The 22,726-nt window shown below is 43.7% G+C and overlaps 1 protein-coding gene across 3 annotated transcripts in view; it reads right to left on the bottom strand.

The window, feature by feature from the left end:
* Positions 1–1,441: 1,441 nt before the first annotated feature.
* CALB2 (calbindin 2) overlaps positions 1,442–22,726 on the bottom strand; it is a 234,397-nt gene continuing 213,112 nt past the window's right edge. For all 3 annotated transcript variants that reach the window (XM_083164866.1, XM_083164867.1, XM_083164865.1), the window contains 2 exons: positions 3,736–3,807; positions 1,442–3,270 (listed from right to left, as the gene is read on the bottom strand). In XM_083164866.1, coding sequence (XP_083020992.1) covers positions 3,148–3,270; positions 3,736–3,807 — 195 coding nt within the window. In that variant the 3' untranslated portion in view covers positions 1,442–3,147. The remainder of the gene's footprint in view (positions 3,271–3,735; positions 3,808–22,726) is intronic.

Raw genomic sequence — 22,726 nt, 5'->3', positions numbered from 1 at the left:
ATTTGCATTTATGATGATATTACAGTGTAGACTTTGCACTTACAAAACAACTTACTTAGTTGTTCTGTAGCCTAGAAAAACCAGGTCCCTGTCAGTGTTAAAGTACACTCATTCTTGGATGAAACACTACTGCAGAAATGCCAGGATGAAATGAAACCAACTCAGCCTCTGGAGGGCAGGGTTCCTGAGTTTGCGGATGTGTATGCTGCATTGGAAATCCTGCTGATAATAACCGTTGATAAGTATACTTTATTAAATTAATTCTTTAATATTAAAGTCAATTTGTTGAAGTACTTTTCTGGGAATCCACCCATCTTGGGTCCTTCGAACTTTATCCCACTGGTAACAATAGGCTTATACCTTCTAGGGGGACATAGGGCTTAGCTGCACCCCTCTCACCATGCCGCTCTAAAGGGCGCATTTATCAACATATTGAGATGCCGGCGCAGTGGCATCGCATTGCGGTGTTGAAGTACACCGCCTGAATGTATCATTAAAAGGGCGCAGGGACAGGGCTCCGAAAGGAACCCGTCCCCCCGTCCCTGCTAAGCCCTGACCCAGAAGCCGGGGGTCTGCGCATGCGCGGTTATGCGCTGACCCCCGCCGACCCCTGTGACCGCACTGCCCCGCTCGACAGTGTGATCCCGCAGCCATAGGCTGCAATGGGCTATCGCCATATCAGAATGTTAATACATCGGGCAGCTTTGCATGCCCCATAGAAACCTATGGGGGATGCGGCCGGCGGCGGTGCAGGGGGGATTGCAGCAGGGATCGGAGATCCCTGCTGCGATCCCCCTTTGATACATTTAGGAGATACTTAATATTTGCGGCTAAACCCCGAAAACGGGTGTTTTCAGGGATTTAGCCGCAAATATGGTTTGATAAATGGGCCCCCTAATCCTTCCTATGAAAGGTTCAGTTGCAAACACGTACAGAAGTGGGACAAGTTGACCACCTACAAAAACAACCTGCTGGGCTGTAAACAGGAATGGTCTAAAAAGGCATTTCCTGTCCCACGGTGTCTGAGGGTCATAGTAATCAGCCTCGGGTCATGCCCTCTCAGGGAAACGTCCCAAATGTTGCATCTTCCTCCAATTTGATAACTCTGTGCACATTACCAGACAAGTAAAGTGTTCCACCCACCCCACCGTACTGCCACGCCACCTTACTGCAAACTCTGCCATACTGCCACATCATCATACTGCCCACCCTGCTATACTTCCTACGCGCCTTACTGCAATTCGGCCATACTACCAACATGCTGTACTGTCCACTCCGTTGCACTACAACTCCGCTCTACTTCTCGCCCCACCATACTGTCAACCCAATGTACTGCCACTCCACCATACTGCAAGCCTGAAGTATTGCCACCCCGCCGTACGACTCAGCAGCAAGAAACCATAATGACAGTTGTATTTCTCAGTGATACCAGGAGACCACACACAGGAACTGTCATTTTATTCATTCTTTAGTAAACAGGAAAACAAGCAAAACCCAGAAAGAGAATCCACTCTGCAGGACCCCAAGCATTCGGAGACAGGTCCTTATCCTAAGTCCAGGGGAGAACAGCCGGGGGGAGGGGGGGGGGCAGGGGCGAGGCACTGGGAAAAGAACCATGGGGTGCAGTCTAGGGAGGAACCGTTCAGTCTCTCTTCGGCTACGGCATATGGCCGAATTATTCACAGGCAGATTAGTGGCAGCAGCAGGTCCCAAATAATCTCCCAGGCTGGGACTGGGGCATCTCACTTCAGCAAGATGGAACATGGATAGAATGGGGGACTTGGATCAGTGGGAAGGTGGCAGAGGGTAAGACATGGGAGATTGTTCCCTCTCCTGTCACATACAACACTCTGACATCATACATTTTTCTGTCACACACAACACTGACATCATACACAACACTGATATCATACACTCTACTGTCACATACAAAACTCTGACATCATACACTCTATTGTCATACACAACACTCTGATATCATACACAACGCTCTGACATCATACACTCTACTGTCACACAAAACACTCTGATAGCATACTCTCTTCTGTCACACACAACTCTGACATCATACACAACACTCTGATATCATATACTCTACTGTCACACACAACACACATATCATACTCTCTCCTGTCTTTTATTTCTTATTCTGTTTATACTACGCCAGTCTCACATTCTTCCTCACATACACTATCTGTCCCAAACATGGCACTCTCTTCCTCTGTCTCTCTTCGCACCCCCCCCCCATCTCTCACACGTTGCACTCCACTGTCTCTTAAATACAGCACTTTCTCCCACATCTCTCACACGCAGCATTCTCTCCTTTATCTGTCACACGTGGCACTCTCTCCTCCGCCTCCCACACGTGGCACACTTCAAACCCCTGTCATTCACGCGTGGAACGCTCTCTCCCATCTCTCATGCCCGTCTCTCACTCTGCCCATCTCTCACATGCAGCACTATCTCCCCATCTTTCACACATGGCACTCTCTTCCCATCTCTCATACTCGGCACTCTCTCCCCCGTCTCTCACACGCGGCACTCTCTCCCCAGTCTCTCACACGCGGCACTCTCTCCCCCCGTCTCTCACACACGGCACTCTCTCCCCCGTTTCTCACACGCGGCACTCTCTCCCCCGTCTCTCACATGTGGCACTCTCTCCCCCGTCTCTCACACGCGGCACTCTCTCTCCCGTCTCTCATACTCAGCACTCTCTCCCTTGTCTCTCACACGCAGCACTCTCTCCCTTGTCTCTCACACGTGGCACTCTCTCCCCCATCTCTCACACGTGGCACGCTCTCCCTGTTTCTCACACGTGGCACTCTCTCCCCGTCTCTCATACATGGCACTCTCTCCCCCGTCTCTCACACGCGGCACTCTTTCCCCATCTCTCATACACGGCACTCTTACCCCGTCCCTCATATGCGGCACTCTCTCCCCCGTCTCTCGCATGCGGCACTCTCTCCCTGTTTCTCACAAGTGGCACTCTCTCCCCCTCTCTCATACATGGCACTCTCTCTGTCTCTCACACGTGGCACTCTTTCCCCCATCTCTCACACGTGGCACGCTCTCCCCTGTCAGTGGTGGGGGTGGGGCAAGATACAGGAGCGCAGTGCAGTGCAGTTGTGTAAAACTAGGGTCTCCCAACTACTTGACGGAGGAAGAGTCGTTGCAAAGTACAATCTCCAGCTCCTTGCGGTACAGACGCCCCCCGTCACACAGCGACATAATGCTCTGCCGGTAGCCGGTCAGGTTTTGGATGTTCACCTCCTACAATCAGACAACATAATGAGATCACCCCAAACACTAGCATTCCCATCATGTGCCCCATTATCTTACACCCACATTCCCATCATATACCATGTTATCCTATACCCACCAGCATTGTCATCATGTACCCCATACACCTGCATTCCCACCATGTACCCCGTTATCTTATACACACCCACTTTCTCATCATGTACCACATACACCTGCATTCTCATCATGTACCCCATTATCTTATACCCACCTGCATTATCATGTACACCATTATCTTTTACCCACCCGTATTGTCATCATGTACCCCATTATCTTAGACCCACCCGCATTATCATCCTGTACCCCGTTATGTTACATCATGTATGCCTGCTGTCTCATGTACAGGGATAACACAAGCATCATTATCACTCACCCCATTGTGACCCACCACAATCAATCACTCCACTATGTCACCTACCACATTAGCCTGCTCACCTTTTTGTTCTTCTCAAAGAAATCTTTCAGTAAGGCATCCAGTTCATTCTCATCAATGTACCCGTTTCTGTCCTATAAGCAGAGCAACAGGATGGGTTAACAGCAGGATAAGTAGTTTGCATGATACTGAGGGGAAGCCGTGCTGCACCCGGAGTCCTCAGCATCTGTCTATGCCTGCTCAGGGGACAGGAGGCTTACCCCAAAGGATTCATATGACACATGGATGCCCCTAATTATCCAATGGGCCTGATGCTGAGAGCAGGGGAATCTGAGCGCATGATCCTGCTCTGAATACACCCGTTCTGTATATACACCTGCCTCCGTATGTTACACCTGTTCTGTATATACACCTGCCTCCGTATGTTACACCTGTTCTATATATACACCTGCCTCCGTATGTTACACCTGTTCTGTATACACACCTGCCTCCCTGTGTTACACCACTTCTGTATAATGATACACCTGCCTCCATATGTTACACCTGTTCTGTATATGCACCTGACTCCCTGTGTTACACCACTTCTGCATAATGATACACCTGTGTGACATACGGGGATATGTTACACCTGTTCTGTATATACACCTGCCTCCTTATGTTATACATGTTCTGTATAATGATATACATGCCTCCGTATATTACACCTGTTCTGTATAATAATACACCTGCCTCTGTATGTTAATCTGTTCTGTATATACACCTGCCTCCGTATGTTACACCTGTTCTGTATATACACCTGCCTCCTTGTGTTACACCATTTCTGTATATACACCTGCCTCCGTATGTTATACCTGTTACGTATATACAGCTTCCTCCGTATGTTACACTACTCCTGTATATACACCTGCCTCCGTATGTTACATCTGTTCTGTATATACTCCTGCCTCCCTGTGTTACACCACTTCTGTATAATGATACACCTGCCTCCGTATGTTACACCTGTTCTGTATATACACCTGACTCCCTGTGTCACACCACTTCTGCATAATGATACAGCTGTGTAACATACGGGAGTATGTTACACCAGTTCTGTATATGCACCTGACTGTGTGTTACACCACTTCTGTTTAATGATACACCTGCTCCGTTTGTTACACCGGTTCTGTACGTTACACTACTTCTGTATATACACCTTACTCCGTGTGTTACAACACTTCTGTATAATGATACACCTGCCTCCGTATGTTACACCTGTTCTGTATATACACCTACCCCTGTATGTTACACCTGTTTTGTATAACGATACACCTGCCTCCATATGTTACACCTGTTCTGTGTATACACCTGCCTCCGTACATTACAACTGTTCTGTATAATGATACACCTGCCTTCGTATATTATCCCTGTTCTGTATAAACACCTGCCTTCGTATGTTACATCTGTTCTGTATAATGATACACCTGTTCTGTATATACACCTGTCACCATGGGGGAAATTTACTAAAGGAAATTTGTAAAAAAATAGGTGTATTTGTATCCAGAAATACACTTATTTTTGACATTTACTATCCCGAAAATACGGTAATTCGTATTCGTATTGATAGCACATCATTACGAATACGAATTGCCGTATTTTCGGGATAGTAAATGTCAAAAATGAGTGTATTTCTGGATACAAATACACCTATATTTTACAAATTTCCTTTAGTAAATTTCCACCCATATGTTATACCTGTTCTGTAAAATGATACACCTGCCTTCGTATGTTATACCTGTTCTGTATAAACACCTGCCTCCGTATGTTACACCTCTTCTGTATAATGATACACCTTACTCCGTGTGTTACAACACTTCTGTGTAATGATACACCTGCCTCCCTATGTGATGCCTGTTCTCTCTATACACCTGCCTCTGTATGTTACACCTGTTCTGTATGTTACACCTGTTCTGTATATACACCTGCCTCTGTATGTTACACTTGTTCTGTATAATGATACACCTGCCTCCGTATGTTATACCTGTTCTGTATAATGATATAACTACCTCCGTATGTTACACCTGTTCTGTATATACACCTGTCTCCGTATGTTATACCTTTTCTGTATATACACCTGCCTCCGTATGTTACACTTGTTCTGTATAATGATACACCTGCCTCCATATGTTACACCTGTTCTGTATATACACCTGCCTCCATTTGTTACACCTGCCTCCGATTGTTACACCACTTCTGTATATACACCTGCCTCCCTGTGTCACACCTGTTCAGTATATACACCTGCATCCGTATGTTACACCTGTTCTGTATTTACACTTGCATCCGTATGTTACATCTGTTCTGTATATACACCTGCCTCCGTATGTTATACCTGTTCTGTGTATACACCTGCCTTCGTATGTTAAAACTGTTCTGTATAATTAAACACATGCCTCCGTATGTTACACCTGTTCTGTATAATGATACACCTGCCTTTGTATGTTATACCTGTTCTGTATAAACACCTGCCTACCTATGGGCCTTATTCTGGTTGGTGCGGCCGGGCCGTACGCGTACGTTCCGGGGTTTTTCATGATCTGCGCATGCGTACCATCTCCAATGCGCAGGCGCGAACACTCCACAACGCTTACGGACGGGTCTCTACGTGCGAAAAAACCTGTTCGTGAGTGTACGGGCATTGGGGGCGGCATAGGGGCGTGATGAGGGGAGCGGCCGAAATAATGAGGGAAAATGGGCGTAAATATGGGCGTACACGGGGGTGTGCACCAAAAATGAGCGGTGCTACTACCGCACGATCGCCTAAAGCACCGTTCATTTCGGACACAAAACAGGCGGCCGCCAACCGCCAGCTCAGACCACCCCTACAGATACCGCATGCCAGCGTGCGCCTGGGTTTGCTAATTAACGCTGATTACTACTCAAACACATACACCTGAATGTAATAAGCAATGCTGCAGTCTATTAAGTCCAAACCATGATTTCACTACCTGCAAGCCACACACAGCACTCAAACACATTGGAAGCTTATCTTTCTATACTTCTCTACATTTAAAGGTTTGTTTAATTTAAGGTAAGAATCTTTTTAAGACCTGCTTATATATGCTAAGGTAGGTATTTGCTAAACAGTTATACACATTCACTACGTGCTTTCATAGACTTTACACAGTAGCACACTCAATCTACACAAGTCGACATGTGTCAACGTGTTCACTCTAATACAAACATAGGTTTTGTATTTATGATACAATAACATAAACCACATCTAACACCTACAAAGGATGTTTCAGCAATGTTTTAAGCCCATGCCCACTATTTTGCACACAATCTTTGTATAGTACCCAAAATACAGAAGTGTACCACTATCTGATCTGCTATGAATTGGATTTGACTACACTCTGGATGTAAGATGCCACCAATCACATTATTGCACTCACATCTCTCTAACAAAGGATTCCTACATCTGCTTATGACACTGTAAAATCATATATATTTAAAAAGTTATACATGTTTGTTCACAAGCAATTTTCTCATGTTTGGCCGATTCACACATCTTTTTTTAGGGAGGACACATATGCATTCCTACACAAATGTACCTTTTGACCCTTGTTTGTCTGCCTCACCCACTCCATGAGGAAAGCATTGTTCTGGACCTGCTTTTACCTACTACTGTAGGAGCTACCTCACCTGCACACAAACTGCTTTCTCACCTATTAAGTTGCTCTGCACATGTGCTGACACAAACTAATTAGCAGGGAAAAGTTGGATAGGAACATGGGAATGGCCATGGAGAGGGTTACACATGGGAAACTTCTACCACACTTCTACAAATGTTCAAAAATACCCTGGTCAGTAAGTACACATAAATGTAGTATTTGTTTCACACAAGAAATTACACATACAACAATTTTGTTTTAATTGGTAAAATAAATTTATTTGCTGTTCAGCATCACAGCTTATTTGACACTTTAATGTCATAAATCAAATAAACAAATAAAATAGACACAAAAATAAAAAAACAGCCAGAACAAGAGGTTGCATATCTCCAAACATGTGTTACCCTGCAAATGCAATGGTGAAAGAAATGGGGACACCAGAATACGTACTGCAACAACCAGGGTGAATACTAAGCAAGATACACACCACCAAAAATTTATCCTGCATTTGTAGAGGTCAAAATAAGAACTTTAATGCCCATGGCACGAAAATGGATCGATGGCCAACTCAGGAAGTGGATGTCCAGTGCAATTTAAACATTTGGGGTCCAACCACAGAGGAAGTGAACCAGGTCTCATTATTTGGGCCCTTTTTTCCCCCTTTTAGATGGGGCCTTGGGGACAGGGGCCTTTGGCTCAGATGGCTTGTGGCGTCTTCCCCTAGTGGACACAGGAGGGTCAGCAGAGGTGGAAGGTTGGGGAGCAGCTTGGGGTGGGCCAGCAGATGGGGGATTGTCCCTTAGGGACCTGGCGGTGGTCAGCAGCTCCGCAAGAATGTCATTCTGGCGGCTGAGGTGTTGGCCAATGCTTTGCATGCCAGCCGCCAGAGTGTCATTCATGCGGTTGAAGGCCTCACACTGCTGCCTGTTTGTGGCCTTCCAATCAGCCAGAAATTCCCCAATCTGCTGCTGACGGATCGCAGCATCCACCCCTTGCTGCTCGATCCTCTCCAGCATCACCATCACGCTCTCATCCCATGTCTCCTGTGGCTGGGGGTGTCGTCTTGGTGGAGGCTGGACCACTTGCTCCACCTGTGGCTCTGCAGAGGAAGATGCTGCCGATTCATCCTGGGTTTCTGCTTCTTCTAGGATAAAAATTGAAAACAATGTCACCATCACATACGCACAAAAAAATATCTTTCAAAATACAATGCATTACTGTGACTTACCATCAAAAGCAGCAGCAAAGACCTCCGCCGGGAGCTCACTATCCATATTGGATATCCCCCTGACCTCGGCCACATCAATGACGTCCAAGGCGTCCTGCTCCAGGGGGGTATACTCCAAATTATCTGGCATAGGACCTCTCCCGGTGGACATGCTGTGGTTGTACCGGTCAGTCATCTTCCTCTTCAGTGTCGTTTTGAAGTCTGTCCACCTACAAGTTTAAAAATACAAATATCACCATGAGATATGTGCACCACTGTGCTAGTGAACATCATGACTACGTTACATTTCCTAGTGTGGGTGATCTTATGTTTTTTAGCCATATGTGTCCCACACACACATTAATGTCTCCATTAGGAGGCATTTCAGTGTCTCATCTCATTCATTAGGCCACTAAATGCACATACATAGATCACTATGCAGAAATGACATCATCCATGGCCAAATTATGCACCTCCACCTGTTGTGAAACTACACATTCCACCATAGCTTGACAGTGTGGTTATTATGGAGTCATTTAACTATGGGATGGCATACTGGGATGTGTAGTTTCTCACCAGCTACATGTGCACAGTTTGGTCATTCTTGTTTCAGTAGCATCATATGGAACATGTTACAACAACTCTTTCCAAAACACATTTTCTCTTGTCCCATCACATACTTCACATACTTCACATGAGCAGAACTGTGCCCATAACCTCACATCACACCAATGGTGCATGTTTCATATATCAATGTGGGTTATTAGACATGGTTGTGTTCACATGTGACATTGAAGTGTAGCACTATCTACAAACACACCTTTCTATTATTCTCAAAACATACATGTAACATATGTACACACATATGACATTATCAGGGGGACAAACACACTTGCCTTTTCTTCACCGCTTGCCAATCTCTGACCACTGGTGACACCTGGTTCACTTCCTCTGTGATCTTGTCCCAAAGGTTTCTCCTTGCACTGGCACCCGGCTTCCTGGTTGGCAATTCGATCCATTCGCGTGCTCTGGGCACTAAAATTCTTAATTCTGCCTTTACAAATGCAGGGTTTCTCTTTTTGGTGGTGGTATCCTGCTCAGTCCTCACCCTAGATGTTGCAGCTCGTTTTCTGGTGGCCCCAGTTCTCTCACCATGCACCTGCTGGGTCACACCTGTTTGGAGAGATGCAACCTCTTGTTCTGGCTGGTTGCTTGGCCCTTGTGGAGCTGGTGGAGGTTGAACAGGGCCTGTTAGTGAGGGGCCCGCTTGGTCTTGCAGGCTACTTCTCTCTTGAGCCCTCCTTCTCCGCTCCTGTTCCCTCTTCTGCAAAGCTTCAAGCAGGGATTCTGCTGTAGCTCTCTGTAGAGCGTCCTCAGCTGCGGAATCGTCTGAGTTAGACATGTTTGCAGCAATTCTGGCCTGCATCTGACTGAATATTTATATGTTAATCTCCCACCATGAACAAGGGGGCGTATATTTTTCCCCGCAATGTAGTTGCTAATTTACGCCGATATTTCCCACCGATAATTGCCGCTTAAATTACGCAGGTCTCAACGCACCTGATCAATCACCTGTATATGCACATACACAGGTTGTGGAGCATTGTGTGCTACATCGTGAAATGTGTGCACCTGTCATTCCAATGATGAGTGTTGTCAGCTGGTATCTGTTGGAGTTCGTGTATGCTTTGTGAGTCACATTTCAAAACATCACGTTATAATGCTTTCCTTACATATGTCATGAGTCTGAAATTGTCATACACCAACATGTTGCATTGTGACCCTTTTAGCAGCGTATTTATTAGTAGACGGTTGCGTGTATTCTTTTACGCACACTGTATATACAGTTCCTCTCTATACATTGAATGCATGCTGTTGGTTATGGTGTGTGTATATCGGAACGGTCCGCGTAAGTTTCTATTCGCATCCAGTTTGTTAATGTAAGAAGGATTAATAAAGTTAATACTAAACAAACAATTTTTTACACCAATCAGCAAGCACCAAAAGTGATATATGTACCTGCAATTAATAACTGCGCCATTGCCACTATGACTTCAACCAGGGCTAGGGCGTTTTCTACCCAGGAGCTGTTGGCCTTGGTTGAGGTCATGGACCGGCGCCTGGGGCCCATATGTGTCCAACATGGACAAGCGGCGGGCATATAATGCTGCCCGCCGGCTAATCTACGCCCGGACCGGCGTCCGCAGAAGCCTGGGCCAAGTTGAGCGGCTGTATGTGGGTGTATATGGGGTGTATATGGGGTGTATAGGGGGTGTATAGGGGGTGTATATGGGGTGTATAGGGGGTGTATATGGGGTGTATAGGGGGGGGTTTAAGTAGTTGCTCAGTTTTTGGGTGTAGCATATCAATTAGTTTGCATGATAAATGTCTGAAATATAACAGCAATGATAATTTGGAAGGTTATGAGCATGACTAATGTGAATTTTTCTTTCCCCCTTTTTTATGAAACCCAATCTTCGATTTCTATGCCATCAACATGAACATTTCAGCACGGGCAAGAGCACGCATAGAAGCCCGGGAGCAGGCAGCCCGGGAGCAGGCAGCCCAGGAGCAGGCAGCCCAGGAGCAGCCAGACGAGGAGGAGGAAGAGGAGGAGGAAGAGGAGGAGGAAGAGGAGGAGGAGACAATGGGTCAAGCTGGGGCCCACCAAATTTCGCCATCCCCTTCCACCAGCCACTCCCCAACCCCCACCCCCTCCCCAACCCCCACCCACACCCCTACCCGCACCCCCTCCCCAACCCCCACCCCCACCCCTACCCCCTCCCCAACCCCCACCCCCTCCCCTACCCCCACCCCATTTCCAACCCCCCTACACCTCTCCACCACCCACCCCCAAACCTCTCCAATCCCCACTCCAACCCACTACCAGTATCCCAAGTCCTATCCCATCCCCCTTGCTCCTGACCCCCCCAACCACCGCACACCCAACCAGCGGCGAGCAGGATGGCTCAACTAGCCGTAAGTAAATAATGTGTCTAATGTTTACCTACACATTTCTACACATAAACAATCACAACAACCACATATGTGTATCCAACATCAACATTAGTTGCAACATATCACTGCAGGGCGACCATGAGGTGTGGCCTGTCCTTCTCCAGGAACAAGGGTCCCCTTGGTGGTTTTTTGGAGTGTGGCCATGCCTCACCACTTGAATAATTGACATAACAGTACATCCAATGAGATATCCGACATTAGTGGTGTTGTAGTTATGTGGGTCCAGGTGTTGGGTAACTCCACTTCCCAGCATGATGTGCAACATAAATTTATAGATTGTTTTGTTAATAGTGTGTGAGGCCATGCGGATGCATGCTTTACAAACATAGCTTTAGGCCTATAATTTGTACAGCAATGTCCTAAATTTAAAATAGTAAGGAGTGCTTAAGCCGCAACAATGTCATAACCCTTAAATAGCACAGCCTAATTGTGAGGTTAGAGGAGAGTCCCCCAAAACCAAACTACCAATTGGGATACAGCATACATTCATCCAAGAAGGAGTAATTTAATTAATGTTATTTACTATGTACAGTATGTGTGTGTTAACATATTATTTTTTAGTACTGTGTTTACAGCAGACCCATCTTCAATGTAGTTTAAAAATGTATGTGGCCTTCACACATAACTCACAACTTTTTATTATGTACAAATACAACAAATATTTGTGTATGTTATATATTATTTTATTTTTTTTATCCCTTCACTACAGACACTGAACAGCACCCGGAGGAGGTGGACATTATCTTGCGGGAGATATTCCTTACCCTATTTTATTTAAATATTCTTTTTTTACGTTTGGAGGCCCTCATTTAATTTATTTTTATCCCCCCCCCCCCCTTATTATGTTTGTTCTTAATAAAAGTTTATGTTCAGTTAGAAGTTGCCTGTGTTTTTAATAATAAATATGTTAGAGGGCTTGTAAGGGTAGGTACATACAGATGTGTAATGTAAGTTATATTTGTAATTTGAGGTTAGGGGTAATGATTGATGTGTGAATGTGTGTGTTTTTGAGTAAAATAACACATAGTGAAAATGCATGAATGTTTAATGTTGTTAGATTAAAACATCACACATAACATCAGGGTAGGTATACATGTTACACATTTTGGACAAACTAATTATGGACATAATTTAGTACATATACAGAAACACCAACATAACTTGATTTAAAAGTAACAGCAATATGGGGACACATAGATAGTGATTAAAATGCCACATTAGAACATAACAAATATACATGTAATGAGGGTTAAAATGTTGTTTTATTAGGGTCTTTATTAAGGTAGACAATTGAGTTAATAGAAAACAATAATTGAATAACAATTAGAATAATTAATTAATTGTCTGATTTGTAGTTGAAAGGCAAGATTTGCAGGTCCATATATGTGAAGGGTATGCCAGCGTGCACGGACGTACACTCACTCTCACGAGCGGTGACATAAGCTGAGTTTTCTATTGAAAACAATAGGGACCCGTCCGTGCAAGCTGGCGTACGCTCAGATTTCCGCAAGAAGTCGGTGGGAAGACGGACGAGAGACGTCCGTAAACGGTGGCGTACGCTCTGTTGTACGCCAGTTGTCGGAGTGTAAGGGCTGGTCCGTCCGTGTACGTTGGCGTACGCTCAATTGTACGCCACTCCCCTTTGACGTTGTTTCTGGCCGTACGCATGCGGCTGACTTGTGGGTGGACTTAACCCCAACGGCCGCGTACGGAGAGCGTACGTTAATTGGGAACGTACGCACGTTTGGCCGCTACGATCAGAATAACCTCCTATGTTACACCTCTTCTATATAATGATACACCTTACTCCGTGGGTTATAATGATACACCTGATTCTGTATGTTCTCTCTATACACCGTCCTGTTCTCTCTATACACCTGCCTCTGTATGTTACATCTGTTCTTTATATACACCTGATTCCGTATGTTACACCTGTTCTGTATATACACCTGCCTCCGTATGTTACACCTGTTCTGTATAATGATACACCTGCCTCCATATGTTATATCTGTTCTGTATATACACCTGCCTCCGTGTGTTATTCCTTTTCTGTATATACACCTGCCTCCGTATGTTACACCTGTTCTGTATATACACCTGCCTCCGTATGTTATACCTTTTCTGTATATACACCTGCTTCCGTATGTTACACCTGTTCTGTATACACCTGCCTCCGTATGTTATACCTTTTCTGTATATACACCTGCCTCCATATGTTACACCTGTTCTGTATATAAACCTGCCTCCGTATGTTACACCTGTTCTATATTTACACCTGCATTCATATGTTACACCTGTTCTGTATATACACCTGCCTCCGTATGTTATACCTTTTCTGTATATACACCTGCCTCCGTATGTTACACCTGTTCTGTATATACACCTGCCTCCATACTGTATGTTACACCTGCTCTGCATATACACCTGTCTCCGTATGTTACACCACTTCTGTATATACACCTGCCTCCCTGTGTCACACCCGTTAAGTATATACACCTGCCTCCGTATGTTACACTTCTGTATATACACCTGCATCCGTATGTTACACCTGTTCTGTATATACACCTGCCTCCATATGTTATACCTTTTTTGTATATACACCTGCCTCCGTATGTTATATCTGTTCTGTATATACACCTGCCACCGTATGTTACACCTGTTCTGTATATAAACCTGCCTCCGTATGTTACACCACTTCTGTATATACACCTGCATCCGTGTCACACCTGTTCAGTATATACACCTGCATCCGTATGTTACACCTGTTCTATATTTACACCTGCATTCATATGTTTCACCTGTTCTGTATATACACCTGCCTCTGTATGTTATACCTTTTCTGTATATACACCTGCCTCCGTATGTTACACCTGTTCTGTATATACACCTGCCTTCGTATGTTACACTTGTTCTGTATAATGATACACCTGCCTCCATAATGTATGTTACACCTGTTCTGCATATACACCTGCCTCCGTATGTTACACCACTTCTGTATATACACCTGCCTCCCTGTGTCACACCTGTTAAGTATATACACCTGCATCCGTATGTTACACCTGTTCTGTATATACACCTGCCTCCGTATGTTACACCACTTCTGTATATACACCTGCCTCCCTGTGTTACACCTGTTCTATATTTACACCTGCATCCGTATGTTACACCTGTTCTGTATATACACCTGCATCAGTATGTTATATTTTTTTTGTATATACACCTGCCTCCTTATGTTATATCTGTTCTGTTTATACACCTGCCTCCGTATGTTACACTTGTTCTGTATAATGATACACCTGCCTCCATATGTTACACCTGTTCTATATATACACCTGCCTCGGTATATTACACCTGGGTACTTGTGAGTTATCTGGGCGTCCGATTTTTTGATTGTATGCCTTAAGTTAAGGCATACAATCAGATGCGATGCGATACGATATCGCATCGCATCGCATGCGACCATCGGATGCGATGACCCGATTTTTCCATAGGAATCAATGTTAAAATGGACTGAGTCCATTTTAACATGGAATTCAATGGGAAAAAGGGGTCCTTTTCATACCCCTACTATCCAAGTGGGCATGGAGTTGGATATAAACCTGTGGCGAGCGTAGCGAGCCACCGAGCCCGAAGCGTGGCGAGCGTAGTGAGCCCCGCGAGGGGACGGTATTCCGTGTCCCCTCGCGGGGCTCGCTACGCTCGCCACGCTTCGGGCTCGGTGGCTCGCTACGCTCGCCACAGGTTTATATCCAACTCCATGCCCACTTGGATAGTAGGGGTATGAAAAGGACCCCTTTTTCCCATTGAATTCCATGTTAAAATGGACTCAGTCCATTTTAACATTGATTCCTATGGAAAAATCGGGTCATCGCATCGCATCGCATCCGATGGTCGCATGCGATGCGATGCGATGTCCCGATCCGACCCGATTTAAAAATCGGACGCCCGGATAACTCACAAGTACCTACACCTGTACTGTATATACACCTGCCTCTGTATGTTATACCTGTTCTGTATATACACCTGTCTCCGTATGTTATACCTTTTCTGTATATACACCTGCCTCCGTATGTTACACTTGTTCTGTATAATGATACACCTGCCTCCATACTGTATGTTACACCTGTTCTGTATATACACCTGCCTCCGTATGTTATACCTGTTCTGTGTATACACCTGCCTCCGTATGTTACACCTGTTCTGTATATACACCTGCCTCCGTATGTTACACTTGTTCTGTATAATGATACACCTGCCTCCATAATGTATGTTACACCTGTTCTGCATATACACCTGCCTCCGTATGTTACACCACTTCTGTATATACACCTGCCTCCCTGTGTCACACCTGTTAAGTATATACACCTGCATCCGTATGTTACACCTGTTCTGTATATACACCTGCCTCCGTATGTTACACCACTTCTGTATATACACCTGCCTCCCTGTGTTACACCTGTTCTATATTTACACCTGCATCTGTATGTTACACCTGTTCTGTATATACACCTGCCTCCGTATGTTATATTTTTTTTGTATATACACCTGCCTCCGTATGTTATATCTGTTCTGTATATACACCTGCCTCCGTATGTTACACTTGTTCTGTATAATGATACACCTGCCTCCATATGTTACACCTGTTCTATATATACACCTGCCTCGGTATATTACACCTGTACTGTATATACACCTGCCTCTGTATGTTATACCTGTTCTGTATATACACCTGTCTCCGTATGTTATACCTTTTCTTTATATACACCTGCCTCCGTATGTTACACTTGTTCTGTATAATGATACACCTGCCTCCATATGTTACACCTGTTCTGTATATACACCTGCCTCCGTGTGTTACACCACTTCTGTATATACACCTGCCTCCCTGTGTCACACCTGTTCAGTATATACACCTGCATCCGTATGTTACATCTGTTCTGTATTTACACTTGCATCCATATGTTACATCTGTTCTGTATATACACCTGCCTTCGTATGTTATACCTGTTCTGTGTATACACCTGCCTTCGTATGTTACAACTGTTCTGTATAATTATACACATGCCTCCGTATGTTACACCTGTTCTGTATAATGATACACCTGCCTTTGTATGTTATACCTGTTCTGTATAAACACCTGCCTACCTATGTTACACCTCTTCTGTATAATGATACACCTTACTCCGTGGGTTACAAAACTTCTGTGTAATGATACACCTGCCTCCGTATGTGATACCTGTTCTCGCTATACACCTGCCTCTGTATGTTACACCTGTTCTTTATATACACCTGATTCCGTATGTTACACCTGTTCTGTATATACACCTGCCTCCGTATGTTACACCTGTTCTGTATAATGATACACCTGCCTCCATATGTTATATCTGTTCTGTATATACACCTGCCTCCGTATGTTATTTCTTTTCTGTATACACACCTGTCTCCGTATGTTAAACCACTTCTGTATATACACCTGCCTCCCTGTGTTACACCTGTTCTATATTTACACCTGCATCCGTATGTTACACCTGTTCTGTATATACACCTGCCTCCATATGTTATACCTTTTTTGTATATACACCTGCCTCCGTATGTTATACCTGTTCTGTATATACACCTGCCTCCGTATGTTACACTTGTTCTGTATAATGATACACCTGCCTCCATATGTTACACCTGTTCTGTATATACACCTGCCTCAGTATATTACACCTGAACTGTATATACACCTGCCTCTGTATGTTATACCTGTTCTGTATATACACATGCCTCCGTATGTTACGCCTGTTCTTTGTATACACCTGCATCCGTATGTTATACCTGTTCTGTATACAGTATATATCTGCCTCCGTATGTTACACCTGTTCTGTATTTACACCTGCATCCGTATGTTACACCTGTTCTGTGTATACAGCTGCCTCCATATGTTACACCTGTTCAGTATATACATCTGCATCATTATGTTACACCTATTCTGTATTTACACCTGCATCCGTATGTTACACCTGTTCTGTATATACACCTGCCTCCGTATGTTAAACCTGCTCTGTATATACACCTGCCTCTATTTGTTAAACTTGTTCTATATATACACCTGCCTCCGTATGTCACACCTGTTCTATATAATAATATACCTGCCTCCTTATGTTACACCTGTTCTGTATAATGATACAGGTTCAAAAGAGAGAAGAATTGCACTATGGATGCACACCTAAAGGGAGGAATATTTCAAACAGATGGAAATATTCTGGTCTTTTTTAATTTTAAAAATTGTACTTTATTGTTAATTCAATCTAAAAAAAGAGAGATGAACAACCTATCAGGATTTTTTAACATATAGAATCCGTGTGGTGATCTCCCTTTGTTGCTTGTGAAATTTCAAGAGAGGTTAAAATGAACATACATACATACAACACATAATGTGGTGTGCCATTGCACGGAAAGAAAAAAGTAGTGAATAAAGGGAATAAAAGTGTTCCCCTTATGCTGGTTTACAAAGAGACGTTGTGTCCTAGTTAGGTTCCTTTTCTGAGAGGCTCAGATGTTTTAAGGTTCACCCTTTCAAGTAGGGTCAGTACCCCTAGGTTTACTAGCCCCCTCTCACAGGGTTTTGCAAATATTGGGAGTAACTTCAGTTGTGGATTTAGTGTCACCTAGAATCGAAAGGAGTGTAATTTTACCAGACAGTTATGTTTATTACTGTATTCCTGGTCTCCTTTTCCTTTGTAGGTTCAGGTAGTTAACCACCATTTGGCTATGTATTACTTGATATACTTTTCAGTTTCTAGGGAGATTTGTCTCTGACTTGAAACTATACATACAAATACCACTTGATCATATTAGTCACACCAAGTTTCTTCTTTTAATCATACGGTATTTTCTTATGTGCAGGTTTGGGTGCACTATGGCTCTCTCTCACTGAGCTATAGGCTATATTTTTCATACATCTAGGCTAAATGCATTTTGGGCAGTTGTTTATGTGTGAATTGTGGTGACTCAAGAGTGTTGTGATGCCGCTCACTCTCACTGAGTTGCATCAACTGGTATTATGATACTAGGGTTGAATTCCCTTCATCAGAGCTTTAGTATTACAGCTCTTTCTCACTGATGCCGCTCACTCTCACTGAGTTGCAACTGGTATTGTGATACTAGGGTTGAATTCCCTTTAATCAGAGCTTTAGTATTACTGCTCTTTCTCACTGATGCCGCTCACTCTCACTGAGTTGCAACTGGTATTGTGATACTAGGGTTGAATTCCCTTTAATCAGAGCTTTAGTATTACTGCTCTTTCTCACTGATGCCGCTCACTCTCACTGAGTTGTAACTGGTATTGTGATACTAGGGTTGAATTCCCTTTAATCAAAGCTTTAGTATTACTGCTCTTTCTCCCTGGTGCCGCTCACTCTCACTTGAGTTGCGTCAATTACTGTTATGATACAGTTATAATATTAGGGCTGAATTCCTTTAGTTAGAGCTCTTATATTATAGCTCTTTTTGTGAATTTATCACTGTAGTATATTTTTATTAATCACACACCAGCCCAAATCGAGTCGTATATCAGGGTTGAATTCCCTTGATATGAGCTTTTGATATTTTAGCTCTCTCTTATTGAGTCACTACTGTAATATATTTCTATTGAGTTAATCACACAACTGCCTCGTTTAAACTGTATGACACTTTTTTCTGTGCAAGTTTTGGGTGCAGTACAGCTCTCTCTCACTGAGCTATTTGCTACTCAAATACATGCACTGTCTGGGCTCATTGCCCTTTAAATTGTGCCTGCTATCATTATAATATTTGGATATTAATTCTTCTAGTTTCAATATTCGCAGTGTGACTCTCTCTCACAGAGCCACTACCGCAACATATGAAAGAAATACCGTATGTATTTTATCACACTGAAATCCAATATTATAGCACTATTTTGTGTGTAAATATAAGTGCAATATAGCTCTCTCTCACTGAGCCATACTGCTGCTTATATTTAGTATGATTTCGGTTCCAGCACTATTTTTAGTGCAAATATAAGTGCAGTATAGCTCTCTCTCACTGGGCTATCCTGCTACTTATATTAATATATAATCTGGGCTAATTGCCCTTTGGATATCCCGTTGTATGTGGGTGACGGTGATAAAAAGTTTCTAGTGAAGCGATATGACTCTCTCTCACTGAGTCATAATTGTTATGATTTGTATTTTACTGATTAGATGAAATACTTTTACTGTGGTTTTTGGTATTGCAGTATAACTCTCTCTCACTGAGTCATAGCTGCTAAGATTCACATTAAGTAATTGGATTAGATAATTCTGAAAATCCCCAGTCAGTAAATAGTTTTACAATTGCTCTGCGATTGAGGTGTGCAGTTATACTGCTTCACATTAGTATTTCAATTCACTGACAATGGTTATTGGTCGCCATCTAGTGGTGGTTTCCCTGCATTGAGAGGGACCAGAGTGGTCTTTTACTCTCAATGTACTGTGACTGTCTCTCTTGGAACTATGTATCTAACATCAAACACATTAAGTCATGAATACATTATTAATACATTTTATATGTTTTATGGCTATTATGTAACCAGCATATATGCTGGTTACATAATAGCCATAAAACATATAAAATGTATTAATAATGTATTCATGACTTAATGTGTTTGATGTTAGATACATAGTTCCAAGAGAGACAGTCACAGTACATTGAGAGTAAAAGACCACTCTGGTCCCTCTCAATGCAGGGAAACCACCACTAGATGGCGACCAATAACCATTGTCAGTGAATTGAAATACTAATGTGAAGCAGTATAACTGCACACCTCAATCGCAGAGCAATTGTAAAACTATTTACTGACTGGGGATTTTCAGAATTATCTAATCCAATTACTGAATGTGAATTTTAGCAGCTATGACTCAGTGAGAGAGAGTTATACTGCAATACCAAAAACCACAGTAAAAGTATTTAATCTAATCAGTAAAATACAAATCATAGCAATTATGACTCAGTGAGAGAGAGTCATATCGCTTCACTAGAAACTTTTTATCACCGTCACCCACATACAACGGGATATCCAAAGGGCAATTAGCCCAGATTATATATTAATATAAGTAGCAGGATAGCCCAGTGAGAGAGAGAGCTATACTGCACTTATATTTGCACTAAAAATAGTGCTGGAACCGAAATCATACTAAATATAAGCAGCAGTATGGCTCAGTGAGAGAGAGCTATATTGCACTTATATTTACACACAAAATAGTGCTATAATATTGGATTTCAGTGTGATAAAATACATACGGTATTTCTTTCATATGTTGCGGTAGTGGCTCTGTGAGAGAGAGTCACACTGCGAATATTGATACTAGAAGAATTAATATCCAAATATTATAATGATAGCAGGCACAATTTAAAGGGCAATGAGCCCAGACAGTGCATGTATTTGAGTAGCAAATAGCTCAGTGAGAGAGAGCTGTACTGCACCCAAAACTTGCACAGAAAAAAGTGTCATACAGTTTAAACGAGGCAGTTGTGTGATTAACTCAATAGAAATATATTACAGTAGTGACTCAATAAGAGAGAGCTAAAATATCAAAAGCTCATATCAAGGGAATTCAACCCTGATATACGACTCGATTTGGGCTGGTGTGTGATTAATAAAAATATACTACAGTGATAAATTCACAAAAAGAGCTATAATATAAGAGCTCTAACTAAAGGAATTCAGCCCTAATATTATAACTGTATCATAACAGTAATTGACGCAACTCAAGTGAGAGTGAGCGGCACCAGGGAGAAAGAGCAGTAATACTAAAGCTCTGATTAAAGGGAATTCAACCCTAGTATCACAATACCAGTTACAACTCAGTGAGAAGTGAGCGGCATCAGTGAGAAAGAGCAGTAATACTAAAGCTCTGATTAAAGGGAATTCAACCCTAGTATCACAATACCAGTTGCAACTCAGTGAGAGTGAGCGGCATCAGTGAGAAAGAGCAGTAATACTAAAGCTCTGATTAAAGGGAATTCAACCCTAGTATCACAATACCAGTTGCAACTCAGTGAGAGTGAGCGGCATCAGTGAGAAAGAGCTGTAATACTAAAGCTCTGATGAAGGGAATTCAACCCTAGTATCATAATACCAGTTGATGCAACTCAGTGAGAGTGAGCGGCATCACAACATATGGATGCCAATCCCGGGGCATTTTTTCAATCCCGGGATTCGGGATTGAAAAATGCTCAATCCCGGGATTCCCGGGATCCCAGGATTGGCTTTCCCAATAAAAAGACACCCTGGCTGCCCCACATTTACCTTTTATTTGTGGAAGCAGCAGGGTGGCCAGGCGCCCGGTTGCTGGGTGGGGGGACAGGTCATCCATACTCCTTGCTGGGTGCGGGCTGGCATGCTGGCTGGGAGAGCGGGTGGATTTGCTGGCTGGCCGGGTGGACTTGCTGGGCGGGCGGGTGGACTTGCTGGGCGGGCGGGCTTGCTGGGTTCCTGGGCGGGCGGGTGGGCTTGCTGGGTTCCTGAGCGGGCGAGTGGGCTTGCTGGGTTCATGGGCGGGCAGGCGGGTTCCTTGCTGTCTGGGCGTGCGGGCAGCGCAGCATCAGCCTGCGCAGCGTGACCTCTGATCTCGTCACGCTGCGCAGTGCTGCCGGGAGAAGTCGGGCAGCGTCTGAGTGATGCTCAGACGCTGCCCGGCATTAGACTGCGCGCATGCGCAGTCTAATCCCGAAATCCCGGGATTGGAAACTCCAATCCCGGGATTGAAATCCCGGCGTTTTGGGGGCCAAATCCCGGGATCCCGCCGATCCCGATCCCGGGATTGGCCACCCTACTCTTGAGTCACCACAATTCACACATAAACAACTGCCCAAAATGCATTTAGCCTAGATGTATGAAAATTATAGCCTACAGTATAGCTCAGTGAGAGAGAGCCATAGTGCACCCAAACCTGCACATAAGAAAATACCGTATGATTAAAAGAAGAAACTTGGTGTGACTAATATGATCAAGTGGTATTTGTATGTATAGTTTCAAGTCAGAGACAAATCTCCCTAGAAACTGAAAAGTATATCAAGTAATACATAGCCAAATGGTGGTTAACTACCTGAACCTACAAAGGAAAAGGAGACCAGGAATACAGTAATAAACATAACTGTCTGGTAAAATTACACTCCTTTCGATTCTAGGTA

This window comes from Crinia signifera, chromosome 11, assembly GCF_055691185.1.
Source record: "Crinia signifera chromosome 11, ASM5569118v1, whole genome shotgun sequence".
NCBI classification, from domain to species: Eukaryota; Metazoa; Chordata; class Amphibia; order Anura; family Myobatrachidae; genus Crinia; species Crinia signifera.
The sequence above is the reverse complement of the archived record's forward strand: the minus strand, read 5'-3'. Positions and strand labels throughout refer to the sequence as shown.